The sequence below is a fragment of the Cervus canadensis genome, chromosome 10 (assembly GCF_019320065.1).
Source record: "Cervus canadensis isolate Bull #8, Minnesota chromosome 10, ASM1932006v1, whole genome shotgun sequence".
Lineage (NCBI taxonomy): Eukaryota > Metazoa > Chordata > Mammalia > Artiodactyla > Cervidae > Cervus > Cervus canadensis.
Genome location: NC_057395.1, coordinates 57,881,147 through 57,896,351, shown reverse-complemented (window position 1 = coordinate 57,896,351; position 15,205 = coordinate 57,881,147). Strand labels below are relative to the sequence as shown.

Here is a 15,205-nt window from a genome sequence, read left to right as displayed (position 1 = left end):
ACGCAGGAGGAATAAGACACGTCTGCAGGCCGCATCTGGCCCTCTGGTGTGCGGCTCTGGTCTCCAGCCTGGAAACAGAACAAAAGCTGGATCACGCATCGGGACAATGACAAGAGGGTTTGGAAACCAGGGGCTGGAACTTGTTAGGAGCGGCTGCTTCATTTGAGGCAACAGGGAAAGAGCAGGCAGCCCGGCCAGGGAATGGGCCCAGATTCTAACATCCATCAGGTGACCTCAGCGTGCACTTCAAAGCGGGAAGGGACCCGAGCGGCTGCTCCACACTGCATGGCTGCGGGCTGCTGCGTGCACAGCGGGCCCCTGGCTGCCTTCGCCAGGCCTGTTGGGGGCCATCCATGGCTCAAGCTGGGAGCCAACAGCAGCCCCCAAACCGCTGAAATAATTTGCACTGGACAATGCTGGGCTCTGGGGACTGTGCCGCTTTAAAGTTTTGGGTGTACACTCCCCCTACCCCCATTACTATTTCTTTTTCTTTCTTGTGCCTCTGTTTTATTGGGATGACTAAATCTTTCAACTATGTTAGCAGTAAACACAGCTAATTTACCCCCTGCCTCTTTGAAACAGCTGCTGACAGCTGCACTGTAATTCAATCAAGGATCTTTGTAGTCAAGCCTACCAAATTCGCATTTGTTGTTTGGTTCCATCTCTCCTGCCCGGAGCCCCGCACAGCTGTACTGAATACTGATGAGCGTCCCTTTCTCCCCCAGGCCTGGATGATAAACAGCGTGTTAATGGTGGAGGCCAAGGCAAAGACTTCTCAGCAGACCAAGAGAACTCCAATATCCAGGCGTTGAGAGAAAAAACAACACAGACATACACAGGCCCAAAACCAGAACCAAATGTCTCCTTTTATTGCAAAGTCAAAACCCTTTTTATTTTGTCTATATACAGCATTTTCTCTGAGGACTGCTCTATGCAATGGCTGAAGGTACATCGGTCTGACCATTTAATAAATAGTCTTAAATAAGAAAATAAACAGGTTGGAGGAAAGCAAGCTTGTTGTCCTGAACAAGGGATTGGAGAGGGTCTAAAATGAGTTTCAGATGGACATAAATAATTTCTTTGTTTTGTAACAGCTATTTACAGGTTTCAGTGTACAAATGATGCTACGGGTGTACATGGTGTAAAAGCTTGCAGCAAGAGGGAATCACGCCAAATCCCCAGATCTGTCAACAGACAAAACAAGATGTAACAAAAACAGCAACTCTTCCCCATTGACAAGGCAGAGTGAAGGCTGCAGCCCAAGCTACTGAAGAAGAAAAAAGAAAATTAAAACAGGGCCCCGTTTTTCCAGGAACCAACTTAATCAACATGGAGAGACAGTTCTTCACTAGACCAGATCCGAGGGGCTGCAGGCGTCACCTGGATAACCCTGTTCTTTGTTCACAGACAGCCTGGTGGTCTCCAGGGCCCATGGTGCAGCTGGAGGCTGGGGACCTTCTGGCTAAGGTGAGGGAGGTGTGTGCCAAGGGCCACGTCAGACATGGTACCTTCCAGTCTCTCAAGAGACTGGTACCTGGTACCTTCCAGGACACTCTCAAGACAGCTTCCTCAGCCTTCCATTTGAGATGCATAACTGCACATCCTGCTCCCAGCAGACCTCCCACTGTGTCATCTTTCCCTTGCCTCCAGGGGCTGATTCTTTTGCAGGGTCCTCCCATAGGGGTCTGCGAATGAAACCCAGTGACTACAGAGGCCCTCGTCAGAGCCCAGACTCTAGGATGCTGCTATCAATGGCCAATAAAGGAGTCTGCTTGGGGGATGGATGACCCTCCTGCCCACCCACCCCTGTTAAGAGCTAGTGTGCTTCTTAAAATAGGGCTATGGTGGCCCTAACTTAGGATTGAGCTGCAAGTTTTGTCCTGACTGCTTTTCTCCTCTGACTGCCACCTCTCACTGACTTCCTACTGGGGGGAGAGTCGGAAAACTAATTCCAAGTGTCTGCCAGTGCTTCACACTTATCTTAATTTCGGCCACCAGGCACCCGGCTGAATGATGGAACCTATTTATCCTTCAAGGTCAACACACTCGCAACTCCAAGGAGAAATTTTCCCTCTCCTTCGCTGGCCAAATCTTGGCTTTGGGGTGAGTCTACATAAACAGTGGGCCTGGGAAAGCCTCAGAATGAAACTGGAATGGCACAGAAAGGGGGCCTCCATTCCCCCCGCCAGCCACAGCTTCTGTTTATGAAATCAGAGTAAACCAAGAAATGGGGATAAATCGTTTAGGAAAATATATCTGTACCATCCTAACCATTTTCATTCATTTGTTTTATTGTGACATTTATTACAGGGACTTCTGCGTTGGTCTTCCTCTCGCACAAACAAGAGCGTGCCCACCCCTGGCCACACCCCCTTCCTCCCGCTGCTGGTGGCCGGGCTGAAGGGTGTCGTAATTACCCCTGGGAACGAGTCGGTACACGGCTGAGACTTCACAGCCAGCGATCGGGGCCCAGCAATTTTTCTTGATATATATATTTTTTTCCTGTTAGGTTTTGCCTGCAGCAGCTTGTACGATCTTGTCCGTAGGATGCTGATGAAAAACGGATCAAAAGCCATCTGCCTCTCAAATTCCTTAACACTCCTAACAGCATTATGGTTGGGGAGAGGGAACGGGAAGGCCTCACAAAATGCAGGTGGTCTGCTGGCTCCTCGCCGAGGCAGTGGGAGGTGCTGGACGGTGAGAGACCCAGGATCCAGAAAAACGTGACCCGGAAGCGTGTGACTTCCAGGAAGAGCTAGTGGCAGCCACAAGCCCGGACAACCATGTTTCTGTATTTCTTCAGGATGACGTTGGAGCTGTCATCGAAGTAGAGCACGGAGATGGCATTGAGCTGAGTCGGAGCACAGCAAGGCTTGGGCACCGTTTCCGGGTTGATGAAGTGTACCTGGAACACACCCCGAAACGGTGGTGGTGTGAGACCTGGAGAGTCACTGCTCCCTGGCCTCCATGTTTCTGTAAGGAACAGGTACTGCTTGGACAGAATCCCCACTGGGGACACTCACTGGGCACTCCCAGTTCTAGGCACTTGATGGCTAACTAACTCAGTTCTGGGGTTATCCTGGACTTACAGATGAGAGAAGCAGAGCATACAGGGTCACACGGCATACAGCTAGGAAGACACTGGGGCTCGGGTCATTCTCCCTCACTAGGCTGTCCTCTTTGACATTCCAGGATGTTCGACAGCATCCCTGGGCTCCACTTCTAGAAGTCAAAGGCACTCCACCCCCACCCCTCAACTGTGACAACTAAAAATGTCTCCGTACGTGCATGCCAAGTCGCTTCAGTCGCCTCTGACTCTTTGCGACCCTTGGACTGTAGCCCATCAGGCTCTTCTGTCCATGGGATTCTCTAGGCATGAATACTGGAGTGGGCTGCCATGCCCTCCTCCAGGGAATCTTCCTGACCCAAGGATCAAACCTGTCTCCTGCAGCTCTTGCATTGCAGGTGGATTCTTTACCGCTGAGCCACCGAGAAAGCCAGACATTGTCAAATATCCCCTGGGAGGCAAAACTGCCCCAAGTTGAGAACCCGTGGGCCAGACAAGGGTCAGCCTGCAGGTCAAACCCTGCTCTGCCACATGTTTTTATGAATAAAGTTTTGTTGGCACACAGCCACACCCATTCAATACACAGCGTTTGTGACTGCTTCTGCATTATAACAGCAGAAGTGAATAGTTGCAACAGAAACTTATGACTCTTAAAGTTAAAAATATTTACTATCTGGCTGTTCTCAGAAAAAGATTGCTGGCCTCTGGACCAGGCCTGTCCTGTCCAAGAAAAACAAATGCAAATCACAAGTGTAATTTAAAATGTTCTAGTAGCTACACTCTACAAAATGAAAAAAACCGGTAAAATACATTTAAATAATATAATTTAACCCTGAATTTCAAAGCTATTATCACTTCAATATATACTTAACATAAGAAGTCATGAATGAGATATTTTACATTTTTTTATACTTCAAAAAAGTATAAAAAAGCCTATACTTTAGGCTTCAAAACTCAGTGTGTATTTTATAGTTGCAAAACATCTCAACTGTGATTGCCATATTTAAGTATTCAAGAGCCACATATAAAAGTGGGTACCATATTGGATGGTACGAGTCTAGGCTATATTAGATGATTCTGCCTCAATAAACACCCTTGAATGGCTGAGCCATGAAGTTCAAGGCTAGGAGGCAAAGACCTGAACTCTGGGAGAGGATGAACTCTCAAGCCTGCCTTACCTGTAGGAAGACCAGACGTTGTGGAGCAGGGGATGGGGGAAGCTTACGGAGGTGGATACTGACTACCAGGAACAACAGAGACTGAGGCAAGGCCAGGACAACTGCCCTTAGGCACAATGATGTTTACCCATGATACTTTTAGGAGCCCATGAAACTGTTCTAGCTGCTTTTAAAACTAGGAGAAATAAATGCACTTCCAGGTTGAAGATCATACACAATGATTATACTTATATGCTGTTAAACATACTTTTTATGGAGGAAGTCCCAAGAAAGCAACAGGGCCCAGGGCTCCAAAACTCATGACGTGTCAGAAACCTGCTGTGGCCCCAGCTTGGAGGGGCATGAGGCCAGATCTGGTGGCCCTGCTCCAACAGCGGGCCACAAACCGGACGGCGCGCAGGCCACACTCACCAGCGTCTGCACAATGGCGTGGTTGGTGGCGTTCATGTAGGAATTCAGAGGGAAGGCACACTCCCCCTCACAGTAGTAGGCGGCATAGCCTTCGGGTGCAATGATCCAGTCCTGCCGGGAGAGATCAGAGAGCCTGATGGGACGTGGTCAGGTGAGGGGCATGGTCAGAACACCCAGAGAGTGGGAACTGCAGGGTCCCACCCTCCAGGATGAAACCCTCCTCCTGTGGGCCAGATTCCGAAGCGCCTAGAGGTCAAAGGCATAGCCCACCTCCTTCTGGGCAGCTGGGGCTCCTGCAGAGGCAGAAGAAACAGGAGGCAGCCTTTCTTGGTCCAGGGCGTTAGCACTCAGTCGCTTCAGACTCTGAGACACTATGGACTGTAGTCCGCCAGGCTCCTCTGTCCATGGGACTCTCCAGACAAGAATACTGGAGTGGGTTTCCATGCCCTCCTCCAGGGGACCTTCCCGACCTGGGGACTGAACCTGCTTCTCCTGCACTGCAGGCAGATTCTTTACCCACTGAGCCAGCTGTGAAGCCCTTATTCCGACAGTAAAAATGAGGGAAAAACCAGGGGGGCTGGGCTGAGCCCAGAATGGACACTGGCTCTTCACTGGAAGGTGGCACAGACAGAGGTGACCGGGGGTATCAGTCTTACCCTGCTGTGTGGTAGCACATGGGCGGTCTGTTAACAAAGCCTTCAGACCTCGCTTCACCCAGCACAGTGCCTGATACACTGTGCAACTCAACAAAGGATGCTCGTGGTCAGGTCAGCACAGAAATCATGCTGTAGCAATAAATACACCCCTCAGGGACTCAAGTGCACCTGGGGCTCTATTCCACACTAGAATGTGAGCAACCCCTTAGACCATGGATGTTATCCTAAGAGTGAGGACAGAATCCCAGGAGGGCTCCAAGCTGTCTGTGGGCACAAGAGCCCTGAGGGCGCATCTGGGAACACGATTCCCTGGGAAGAATCTGGACCCTCCCACGGAAGTACAAACTCTGTGAGGGGAGAACAACAAAACCAGTGGCCCTGGTGATCTCATGACAACACCCTCTCCAGGGATATTTGGGCTTCAAGAAGGTAGGCACCTTGCTATGCCCAAGGCTGCATCTTCAATGCCTAGAAAAGGGCCCAGGAGGTCATAGAAACTCATCAACAGTTGAGATACTCTTTTTTCTAGGATTCATCCCTTGCCCTTTGCCCTGATTCAGATAATGGTTCCAGAGGGGGTCAGCCATGGTCCTAAGACATGATCCCAGCCCTACAATACCTGATTGGTTCAGGAACAAGCACTTGGCCTAAGCGGGGCCAATCAGCCCCTTCCCTGGGAATTTGAATCACAGATGGGGGAAGGAGGGGCAGACAGACACCACAGAGGGTGGGGGCCCGCCCTCCAGGTGGCTGGATTCCAGCACACGGACTTGGCCATATCTGAGGGAAGCAGCCAGTGCAGGATGCCAGTGGGGTTCACGTGGAGAATGAGGTTCACAGTCCACAGTGTTTGGGTTTCTGGTTCTAGCCTGAGTCTCTAGCAGAAACCCGGTTTTTGCTCCTGGGTTTCATGAGGCATCCCTGCAGCCTCTAGTTAGGACACGAGGCTTCCCAGGTGGCTCAGTGATAAAGAATCTACCTGTCAATGCAGGAGACACAGGTTCAGTCCCTGGTCGGGAAGATCCCCTGGAGGAGAAAATGGCAACCCACTCCAGTATTCTTGCCTGGGAAATCCCATGGACAGAGGAGCCTGACGGGCTACATTCCATGGGGTTTCAAAAGAGTTGGACACGACTTACAGACTAAACAGCTAGAATCTCAAGAGATGAGAAGCACGGCTCACTTCACATAGGGGACCCAGTCCCAGTGCCATAGTGGGGAGCATGGTGGGAAGCCCATACCAGAGGCTCCCGACACCAGGGCAGATCCAGCCACCCTCCCCCTTACCTGCCAGCCCAGGTCCCGGAAGCTGACGTATAGCTCGTGCTTCTTACATGCCTGCCTCTGGTCGCTGCTGCTGTTTTCTGCAGTGATGGGGAGCAGAGGTGCAGTACCGTGGGGAGGAAGAGGAAACAGAGGTATTAACGCTTCCTCAGTCTAGGCAGTGGCGCGATCCCAAGCAAACTTTGGGAGCTGGACACAAAAGTCGTTCAAGCATCTGTAGCCTCAAAACTCATTTCTACCCCCTGCAAATGGCCTCCATAGGGGAGGTACCAAAGCCCCCATCTCTCACACAGTCTTAGTTCGCAGCTATCTCTGGATCCTCCTGTGCACACTATTTTCTCTGGTTTGGTTGCTGACGTCTGCTTGGATTCCGTGTGGGAATCCATCTCTATCTGCACCCCATCATGCCGGCTGGGACAGCCTGAATGGGGCGGGGTGGGGGGGTGTGCTGCTTCCGCTCAGCCTCATGCCTCGAGATGCTCAGCCCCATGGAGGGAGGCAGGCGGAGGCACAGACAGGGCCTGGGACAAAGCCCCCACCACTGAGAAGACATGAGAGGGCAAAAAGTCAAGTCCCATTGACCTTTCAGAAAAACACAACACTGAGGTTTCTCTGAGGAACGAAAATTATGCACTGGGGTTTTCCAGAAGTATGTAGCATTGGTAGGAATTTGGGGTTTGGAACTGAGCACTTGTAAACATGTAGGAATATCTGTTCCTCTGTCTCTCTCCTGTGTCTCTCTCTCTCTCTGTCTCCCTTTCTCTGTAACACACACACACACACACTCTGCTGCTTCTGCATAATCTTCCCTGTACCCAGAAGCAAGAGGGATTCATTTTTTTTCTTAACCACAATCTATCTCTCTTCCATCTAAAACGTCCCACGGGCTTTCTTGGCTTTTTTGAATATTCCTAATTTTACACACATCTTTATATCTAGAGTTGAGAGAAGACATTTTAAAAAATGTACAAACCAGTGAGGAAATGACAATTGATTATGACAGAATGGCCTGTAAGTTTCTAGGAGGGAGGGATCCTGGCCCCTAGGAAACACTCAGAACCAGTGAGATGATCCCAATGAGGGGGGCAGGGAGCACCAGCCTTTGGGTGTCTTGGGCCCTCATTACCTTGGTGCCCAGCATGTCATTCATTCATTCATTTGTTTGTTCATTCACACAAATTGTTACAGAGCATCTATGGGTTTGCAGATACTGGTTTGGGCATTGGAGCTACAAGTGTGACTGAAGCATCGAGGGGCTTATCTTCCAGCGAGGGGGGCAGATGATAATCAAATGAGTAAACACTAATTACGTTCCATCTAGATGAGCATCGAGGAGGAACTAAGGGAGGAGAGGAGGACAGGAAGAATGTGCTGGGGGCTCTGTGCTGTGGGTGCTAACCAAGAGCCTTCAGAGGAAGTGGTGCTTGTGTAAGAACCAAAGGAAGTGAGATGGTGGGCCAGGTAGGAGATTCCAGGATAAAGATGGAGTGGGACAGAGAGGAGGGTTAGAAGTCAGCAAGAACCAGGACAGGAGTGGTGGAGGGCAGAAGGATGGGAATAAGGAGGCGGTGCCGGCGTCGGCAGTTGGCAGCGAGGAGGGGAAAGCTCTGCACTGAGCTCCACCGCTGGGGGTGGGGGAGGTTAGGGAGGGTGGAGCAGGAATGCGAGTCCTGGGCCCCTCTTCCTCACCTCAGGACCTAACCTGAGGGCTGAAGGAGCGAGAGAACACAAGCTATGAGGGTGGCAGGGCTGCTGGAGGGCCTGGTGGTCATTCATATACAAACGTCAAGGCCAAGGGACCCATCAGAGGTGAACCCAGCAACCTCCTGGACCATTCACTGTGCCACCTGGAAGGCACAGACACAGCAGAAATCCAGGAAGGCCTCCATCGCTGTGACCACGCCTGTAACCCCGGGCAGCAACCCCGCAAGCCTTCTTCCCCTCCTTCCCTGTAGATAGGCGGAAGGGAGTGGGGAGAGATGGGAGCGACCTCAGCTGTGATGCCGTGTGAAGGAGCCTGAACAAGACAAAGGTCTGAGCACTTTAGCCTGGGCCAGGGGTGTGGCAAAGAAGCTGTGTGTTGAGGACCAACATTGCTGGCTGTTTGGTGCCCTGAGTAAAGAAGAATCTGAAGGTACATGCAGGCTCACTGGGAAGAAAGTGCCGTAATTGATTAGCAATGTCTGCCACGAGCAGAGGAATGGCGAGTAGGGGCCTCAGTGCCAGTTTCCCCAGCCCTGAGAACAAGGCAATGACATTTGGCTTAATGTTGAAGCTCAAAGCCCCACAGGCCAAGGCCAAGAGCAGCTCCTGAAGCTAGTTGTGGGCATGTCAGTGTGGGCTGGGCCCTGGCTCTGCCCTCAGGGACCCCAGACACCTGGCTCCTTCAGGCTCCCCTGGAATGCGGCTGCTCTGGGAGGAAGTGGTCAGAACTCCTATTCACTCTGACCTCTTCTTAACAGAAAGACAAGGAAAAGGAAGCAGAGATGCTCAAGAAGTGGACTCCCAGCTGGCCTGCCCTCCTGCCCTGCCCCACCCACCCCCAGCTGCAGTGGGCAGGCAAGCAGGAGCTGCTTCACCCACCTCCGCAAGCCTCGCCCGAGCAGCTGCCTGGACTCAGCACCCACCCCTACGGGTCATCTGGTGAAGATGCCTAATGACCAGGGAGTTGGGTCCAAATGGGGGTGGGAGAAGGAAATGGAAGGGAAGTGAGGATCCCAGCTTCTCACCCCAAACCACACAGTCTGAAGAGCAGCTGAAGGCCTTTGGGGGGCAAGGCTGGTCGGCAGAACATGTCAGTCCCTCCAGCACACACAGGGCTCCCATGGGAGACAGGCTTCTACTTGTGTGCCCCTGCGGCAAGATTCTCAGCCCATCACAGGAGGTGTGTGTGTGCTCAGGGGCTCAGTCGTGTCCGACTCTTTGTGATCCCATGGACGCAAGCCCACTATGCTCCTCTGTCCATGGGAATTTTCCAGATAAGAATACTGGAATGGGTTGTCATTTCCTCCTCCAGGGGATCTTCCCGACCCAGGGATCGAACCTGTGTCTCCTGCATTGGCAGGCAGATTCCTTACCACTGCACCATCTGGGAAGCCATTATGGGCGGAGGTAAAGCACTTTCAACAGGCACGTGCAGGCAAACACACCCTCTGAGATTCTGGTTTTTTAAGACTGTGGTGGGGCCCAGGCTTTGGTATTTCTTTTTTAAATTAAACTTCCAGGCAGGATTTAAGTGAACTTCAAACAGGACCAGGAAGTAGAAATCTAGAGCAAGAAAGCAGATCCTGGCCAAGGTAGAACTGTCATGTATGGTAGTGAGGGCCCCGTCCTGGGGGCTATGTAAGTGGAGACAATGGCGGTTTGGTAAGGATGTGGTGGGGGAAGCTGGGTGTGCAATTCTAAGACTTCGAGGGCAGTCCCTCCCCTTTCATTACCTTGGTTAGACCATTACACCTGACAGATCTCTGAGACATGTGAGATTTTGCAAGGCTGACATTTGCCAGCACTTCCTGCCTGCCTGACATGGAAAAGCCTCTAACAAGTCTCCCTGCTCTGACCCTCCCCAAGCACCCCACCCTGCTCCCCACCATTCTCAGAGCAGCCAGAATGAGCTGCTTATCAACCCCACCCCACATCACAGCTTGAAACCCTGCAAAGGCCTCCAAATTTGCTTTGGATGAAATTCAAACTCACGATGCGGCTCCCAAGAGGACATTTGACTCTGCTCACTCCCCGGCCGCACCCTCCCTGTCCCAGCCACGTGGCCTGCCCTCCACCGCCTGCCAAAGCTGCCATGAAAACTCCCTCCACTTATGGGTCCCACTGTCTGGAGTGCTGGTCTCCAGCCCACCCAGCCTGACCTTGGGGGCACCAGCTTGCCCATGAAGAAGTCTCCTCTGAACCATCCCCTAAAGGGTCCCTCGTCACCATCTCCTGGCTCCCAGGGCTGTGATCAGTGTGCCTGTGAATGACAGCCCCCTTCTGCCCACCTTGCATGAACTGTGGGCCATAGCCGGGCTTTCGCTGTTGAACCCCAACCCCCAAGAACCTGACATAGAGCATGCTTAAAGTACAAATGAAGAGATTTTGTTGCTTTTTTAATTTGGGGGATCAGATTCCACTTGAGCAAGCCTAAAAAAGAGTGGATGCACCTGCCAGAAAAGAATTCTTACAAAATCTCTGCGCACAAACTCTGGAACCACACAGACTCACTGGAGTCCATCTGGCAGGGCGCCCTGCTCTTAAAAAACATCACCAATCACAGTAACTGTATTTTTGCTTTTCCCTGGAAAGGAAAATGAACAGCAATTTCAAAATTCTGGAAATGACCTTCCAGGTAAGGCAGAAGAAGCTATTGACAATATATGTGGATCTGAGGGTGGGGGCTGCTCTGCCACACCCCCTCACCCTTCTAAACACTCCCACACTCCCTTCCACACTTCCTCCCACCAATCCCAGGCCTTTTCCGGCTCATGATGAACCCAGAGCTGGGAAGGCTCTACAAGAAAATCTTATCACCCATGTTCAGCAAGTGTTAAAGTTTGCCATGGGTTTCAAATGCATTTCACTTGAAGAAATAAAATTAAGGATACAGCAACTCCCCCTCACTTTTTGTCCCTCCCTTCCTCAGGACGATGGGATGAAGTCTTCCCTCCATGTATGTTTTCATAGTTCTCCTTCATTTATTTGTAGTTCTTGTTTTGTTTGTTAAGAAATTTCACATGATTTGGCATCCTGTGACACTCATGGTCTGCTACTTGCATTTCGAAATGAATTTATGACACAATTTACACAATGAAGATGGTGAGCTCTGGGCAGGAAGGGATTCTGTGGGTGGTGCTTCCTGCTGCATGGGTTCCAGAACCATCTGTGGAGCACATGCATGGATGTTGAGCCACCCCCGGCTGGGGTCCTGCAGGGGGCTCCCTGTGGGCTCCTTGGGGTCTGTGGAGTAAACCCCCCACCCCGGTGTACCTGCGACGTTGGCCACCCGCAGGGCTTCCTGGTTCTTGGGCGTCTTGGAGCGATTCTGGCTGCGCTGCTTGCCTCCCGTGGAGCGGGTGCTGCGGAGGTGGACTTCAGTGGCCTTGAAGAAGGCCACCATGAAGGGCTGCTTGTTCTGGGGCCCCTGCCGCCCGATCAGGCCTGCCAACTTGGGGTTGATGCTCTGCCCTATACGGGAAGCAGTCAAATGCACAGAACGGGTGGTTAGTGGGAAGGGCTGAACAGATGTCACGTTAGCCGAACCTCACAATGTCTGTCCATGTAGTCGCCACTCCTTCATCACAAGCATGGCCTCAGCTCTGACTCTACACCGGGTTGTCCTAGGAAATTGGAACACAGTGGGAGTCACAGAGAGAACTCCCTGGCCTCTGGGCGTGCACACTGGTGGGGAAGGCAGGCAGGAATCATGCAGGGCAGGGAGCCCGTGGTGATGTGTGCGCGGAGACAAACGGAGCCGGGAGGGGTGTGACACAGTGTGACTCAGCGGCTCCCGACTGAAACCCCCACCTGACGCCCAAGGGAAAAGGGAGGGGGAGGTGGGCAGGCAGTGGAACCTCTGAGTCCTGGTCTGACTCCCCGTCCCTCTTCACCTGGGCCCAGCCACATCTGGAATCCACTTCACCAGCAGGAGAGATGGCCTTGGAAGCAGGACATGCTCTGGCCCTGGGCCCACCTTCCTGGGTTCACATCCGGCCTCTGCCATTCGACACCCAGATGCTCCCAGCAGACCTCTGCCCACCGGAAGTGCTCATGAGATTAGATGCCAGCTCAGGACAGTGGTCCAGGAGATCAGACAAGCAATGTGAGGGCTGAGCCCAGGGGCCCTGTCTCCATCTGAGAGGTCTGGGGAATGCAGCAGAGGTTGTGCACAAGCACCGCCCAGTGGCAAAGGATCCGAAAGAAGCCAGAACAAGAGGAAGAGGGACACCAAGAGAATTGGCAACCCTGGATACTGGGTGATAAGGTGGGTGAGGCAGTCATGGTGTTCTGTACTCTGCGGATGGGTCCAGTGTAACGGGGGCTAAGAACAGGCTACCAGCTGCAGCAACAATGAGGCCATTGGTCAATACATACTTAACTCATTACTGACCAGAGACGTATTAAAATGTGTTGTTACTCCAATGTTAATTGATCGGAGACATCTCAGTATTCACTTACATAACAAATTGCCAGCCACAAGTGTCAATTTCTGCAGAAGTTCCCCCCCGGTCAATAACTACTACCATGTCCAGTGGTGATAAGTATTCCAAAGGAAGATAAAGCAAGAAGACAAAACAGCTCAGAGAGGCTGAAAACTTGCCCAAGGACAACGAGCTTGGAAGTGAGGGAGTTGAATTTGAAACCAGGGCAGGCTGCTTAACCACGATAGATATGGTCCCTGCAAGTTTGGTGAGAGGGGTTGGAGGCCAGCGAAGGCGCTGGGCCCAGTCACTCTGGAATCAACTTCCCTCAGAGCTCTCCAGATGGGCCTGATGTCCACAAACCCAGACGCCCAAGGACCAGCTCAGCATCAGGGGCATTTGCGTTAGCTGTATTACAGCAAATGTTCAAAACAGCTCCCCCACCCACCACTACTTCACCTTAGTCCCTCTTAATGCCAGCTTTCCTGCATTCTTTAGCAGGGTTTCCTCGAGTTCACTCATCTATAATTTGAATGATTCTATAAAAGAAACCATTAAAGTCGAGCCCCTAGGAACTGTACACCACCCCCCTCCCCCCGGAAGGCTGTTAGGGCAAAATAAAAATGCCTCCCTGAAAACCTGATGCTGTTTCAGATCCACTAAATGCAGTCACTGCACCTCTGAGGGAGGGTGTCTGGCTGCCTTTGGCCACTGGCAGTCCAGCCAGGTCCAGGGTCCCACAGCCTCAGCTGAGAAACGGGAAGACAGAGGAAAGGGGGTCTCCAGGTGGCTGAAACCCACATCTGCTGGGATCAGCTCATGAGGAAGCTGCATGCTGGGGCCTCTATTTCCTCATCTGTGAAACAGGGGCAATGCCAATTGTCTCATCCATGCCCTCTCTCCCCCACCCCATTTCTTGCTACTCAACTCAATTTTTATTTAGGCAGCTGTGCCTTAAACTGACTCCAGCCTGACCTTAGCAGGCGGGGCCTGTATTCTAATACTCAGCAACCAACCCTCCAGCCATAGTCATTGGTTAAAGTGACCCAATTGAGCCAATGAATGGAAGTTTCCAAGTGTAGGGTTCACAGCAACCTTCTCTGTCCCTGGAGAGCATTGAGGGAGGAAGGAGAGCCCAGAAACAGCCACCATCTGGCAACCATAGGTGGACTACATCACTAAATGGGGCTGAGCTGGTGGAAGGAAGAGCAGAGAGAAAAACAGATTTCTGGTGATATCACTGAGCCACTGGATCAAACCAGTTCTGAAGCTGACCGGATTCTTGCCCCAATCACCCAAATGAATAAACCTCTTTGATTGTTTAGTCTGAGTTGCCATCAAGGGGTTTTTCTTGGCCCCCTTTTTTAGAGGCTTGGGAACTAGGGAATAGGGTAGCAAGTTATCCTGGGCCTGGCAGGCACAGGCACTCAGAGGGTGGGTATGGATTATTCCCCCTCTGTCACCAAATATGAGAAAAGATTAAGGCTTTCAACGTAAAAGCTGTGTCACCACAACAGACATTCAGCTTCAACAAAAAACGGGAGTATGGAAAACTACAGTGAAATGTCACTTCGCTCCCACTAAGATGGCTAAAATAAAGGTGGACAAAAAGCAAATACTGGTGAGGATGTGGAGAGAGTAGAACCTTCATACGCTGCTCTTGGGTTTATAAAAATGTTGCAGGTATTTTGAAAAACAGTTTGGCAGTTCCTCAAAGAGTTATACACAGAGTGCTCATACGACCCAGCAATTCCACCCCTAAGTATACACCCAAGAGAACTAAAAACATAGGTTCACAAGTGTTCACAGCAGCATTATTCATAACAGCCAGAATGTGGAAACAACCCAAATGTCCATTAGCTAGTGAATGGATAAATAAAATGTGGTGTATCCATATAAAGGAATATTATTCTCCATAAAAAAAAAAGAAGTACGGATCCATGTTACAGCATGAATGAACTTTGAAAATGTTATGCTATGTGAAAGAAACCAGTCACAAAACATCACGTATTATATGATTTCATTCATACGAAATGTCCAGAATAGGTAAATCCATAGAAACAGAAAGTAAATTTATGGTTTCCAGGAGCCTGGGGAAGGAAGGGCATGGGGTGAGCACTAATGGACAGGAAGTCACTTCTGGGGAAGACCACTAGACAGTGCGATGACTATACAAGAAGGTGAATGTGCTAAAAACCACTAGATGGTGAATTCCATGTTATGTGTCATAAGTTAATTTTTTAAAGTACAAAAAAAAAAAAAAAAGGACGAGGACTTCCCTGGTGGTCCAGTGGTAAAGAACCCACCTGCCAGTGCAGGGGAAATTGGTTTGATCCTTGGTCCGGGAATATTTCACATCCCTCAGAGCAACTAAGCCCACACCACAACTACTGAAGCCACCTCGCTCTATAGCCTGTGCTCTGCAAGAAGAAAAACCACTGCAATGAGAAGCCCCAGCACCAAAACGAACAGTAGCCCCCA

At 51.0% G+C, this 15,205-nt stretch overlaps 1 protein-coding gene across 1 annotated transcript in view; it reads right to left on the bottom strand.

Moving 5' to 3' along the window:
• Positions 1-846: 846 nt before the first annotated feature.
• The window catches only part of BMP7 (bone morphogenetic protein 7), an 85,380-nt gene continuing 71,021 nt past the window's right edge, over positions 847-15,205 (bottom strand). Inside the window, exons 4-7 of the mRNA XM_043480157.1 lie at positions 11,574-11,771; positions 6,600-6,676; positions 4,657-4,767; positions 847-2,905 (exon numbers count right to left, since the gene is read on the bottom strand). Of these exons, the coding sequence (XP_043336092.1) occupies positions 2,756-2,905; positions 4,657-4,767; positions 6,600-6,676; positions 11,574-11,771 (536 nt within the window). The 3' untranslated portion in view covers positions 847-2,755. The remainder of the gene's footprint in view (positions 2,906-4,656; positions 4,768-6,599; positions 6,677-11,573; positions 11,772-15,205) is intronic.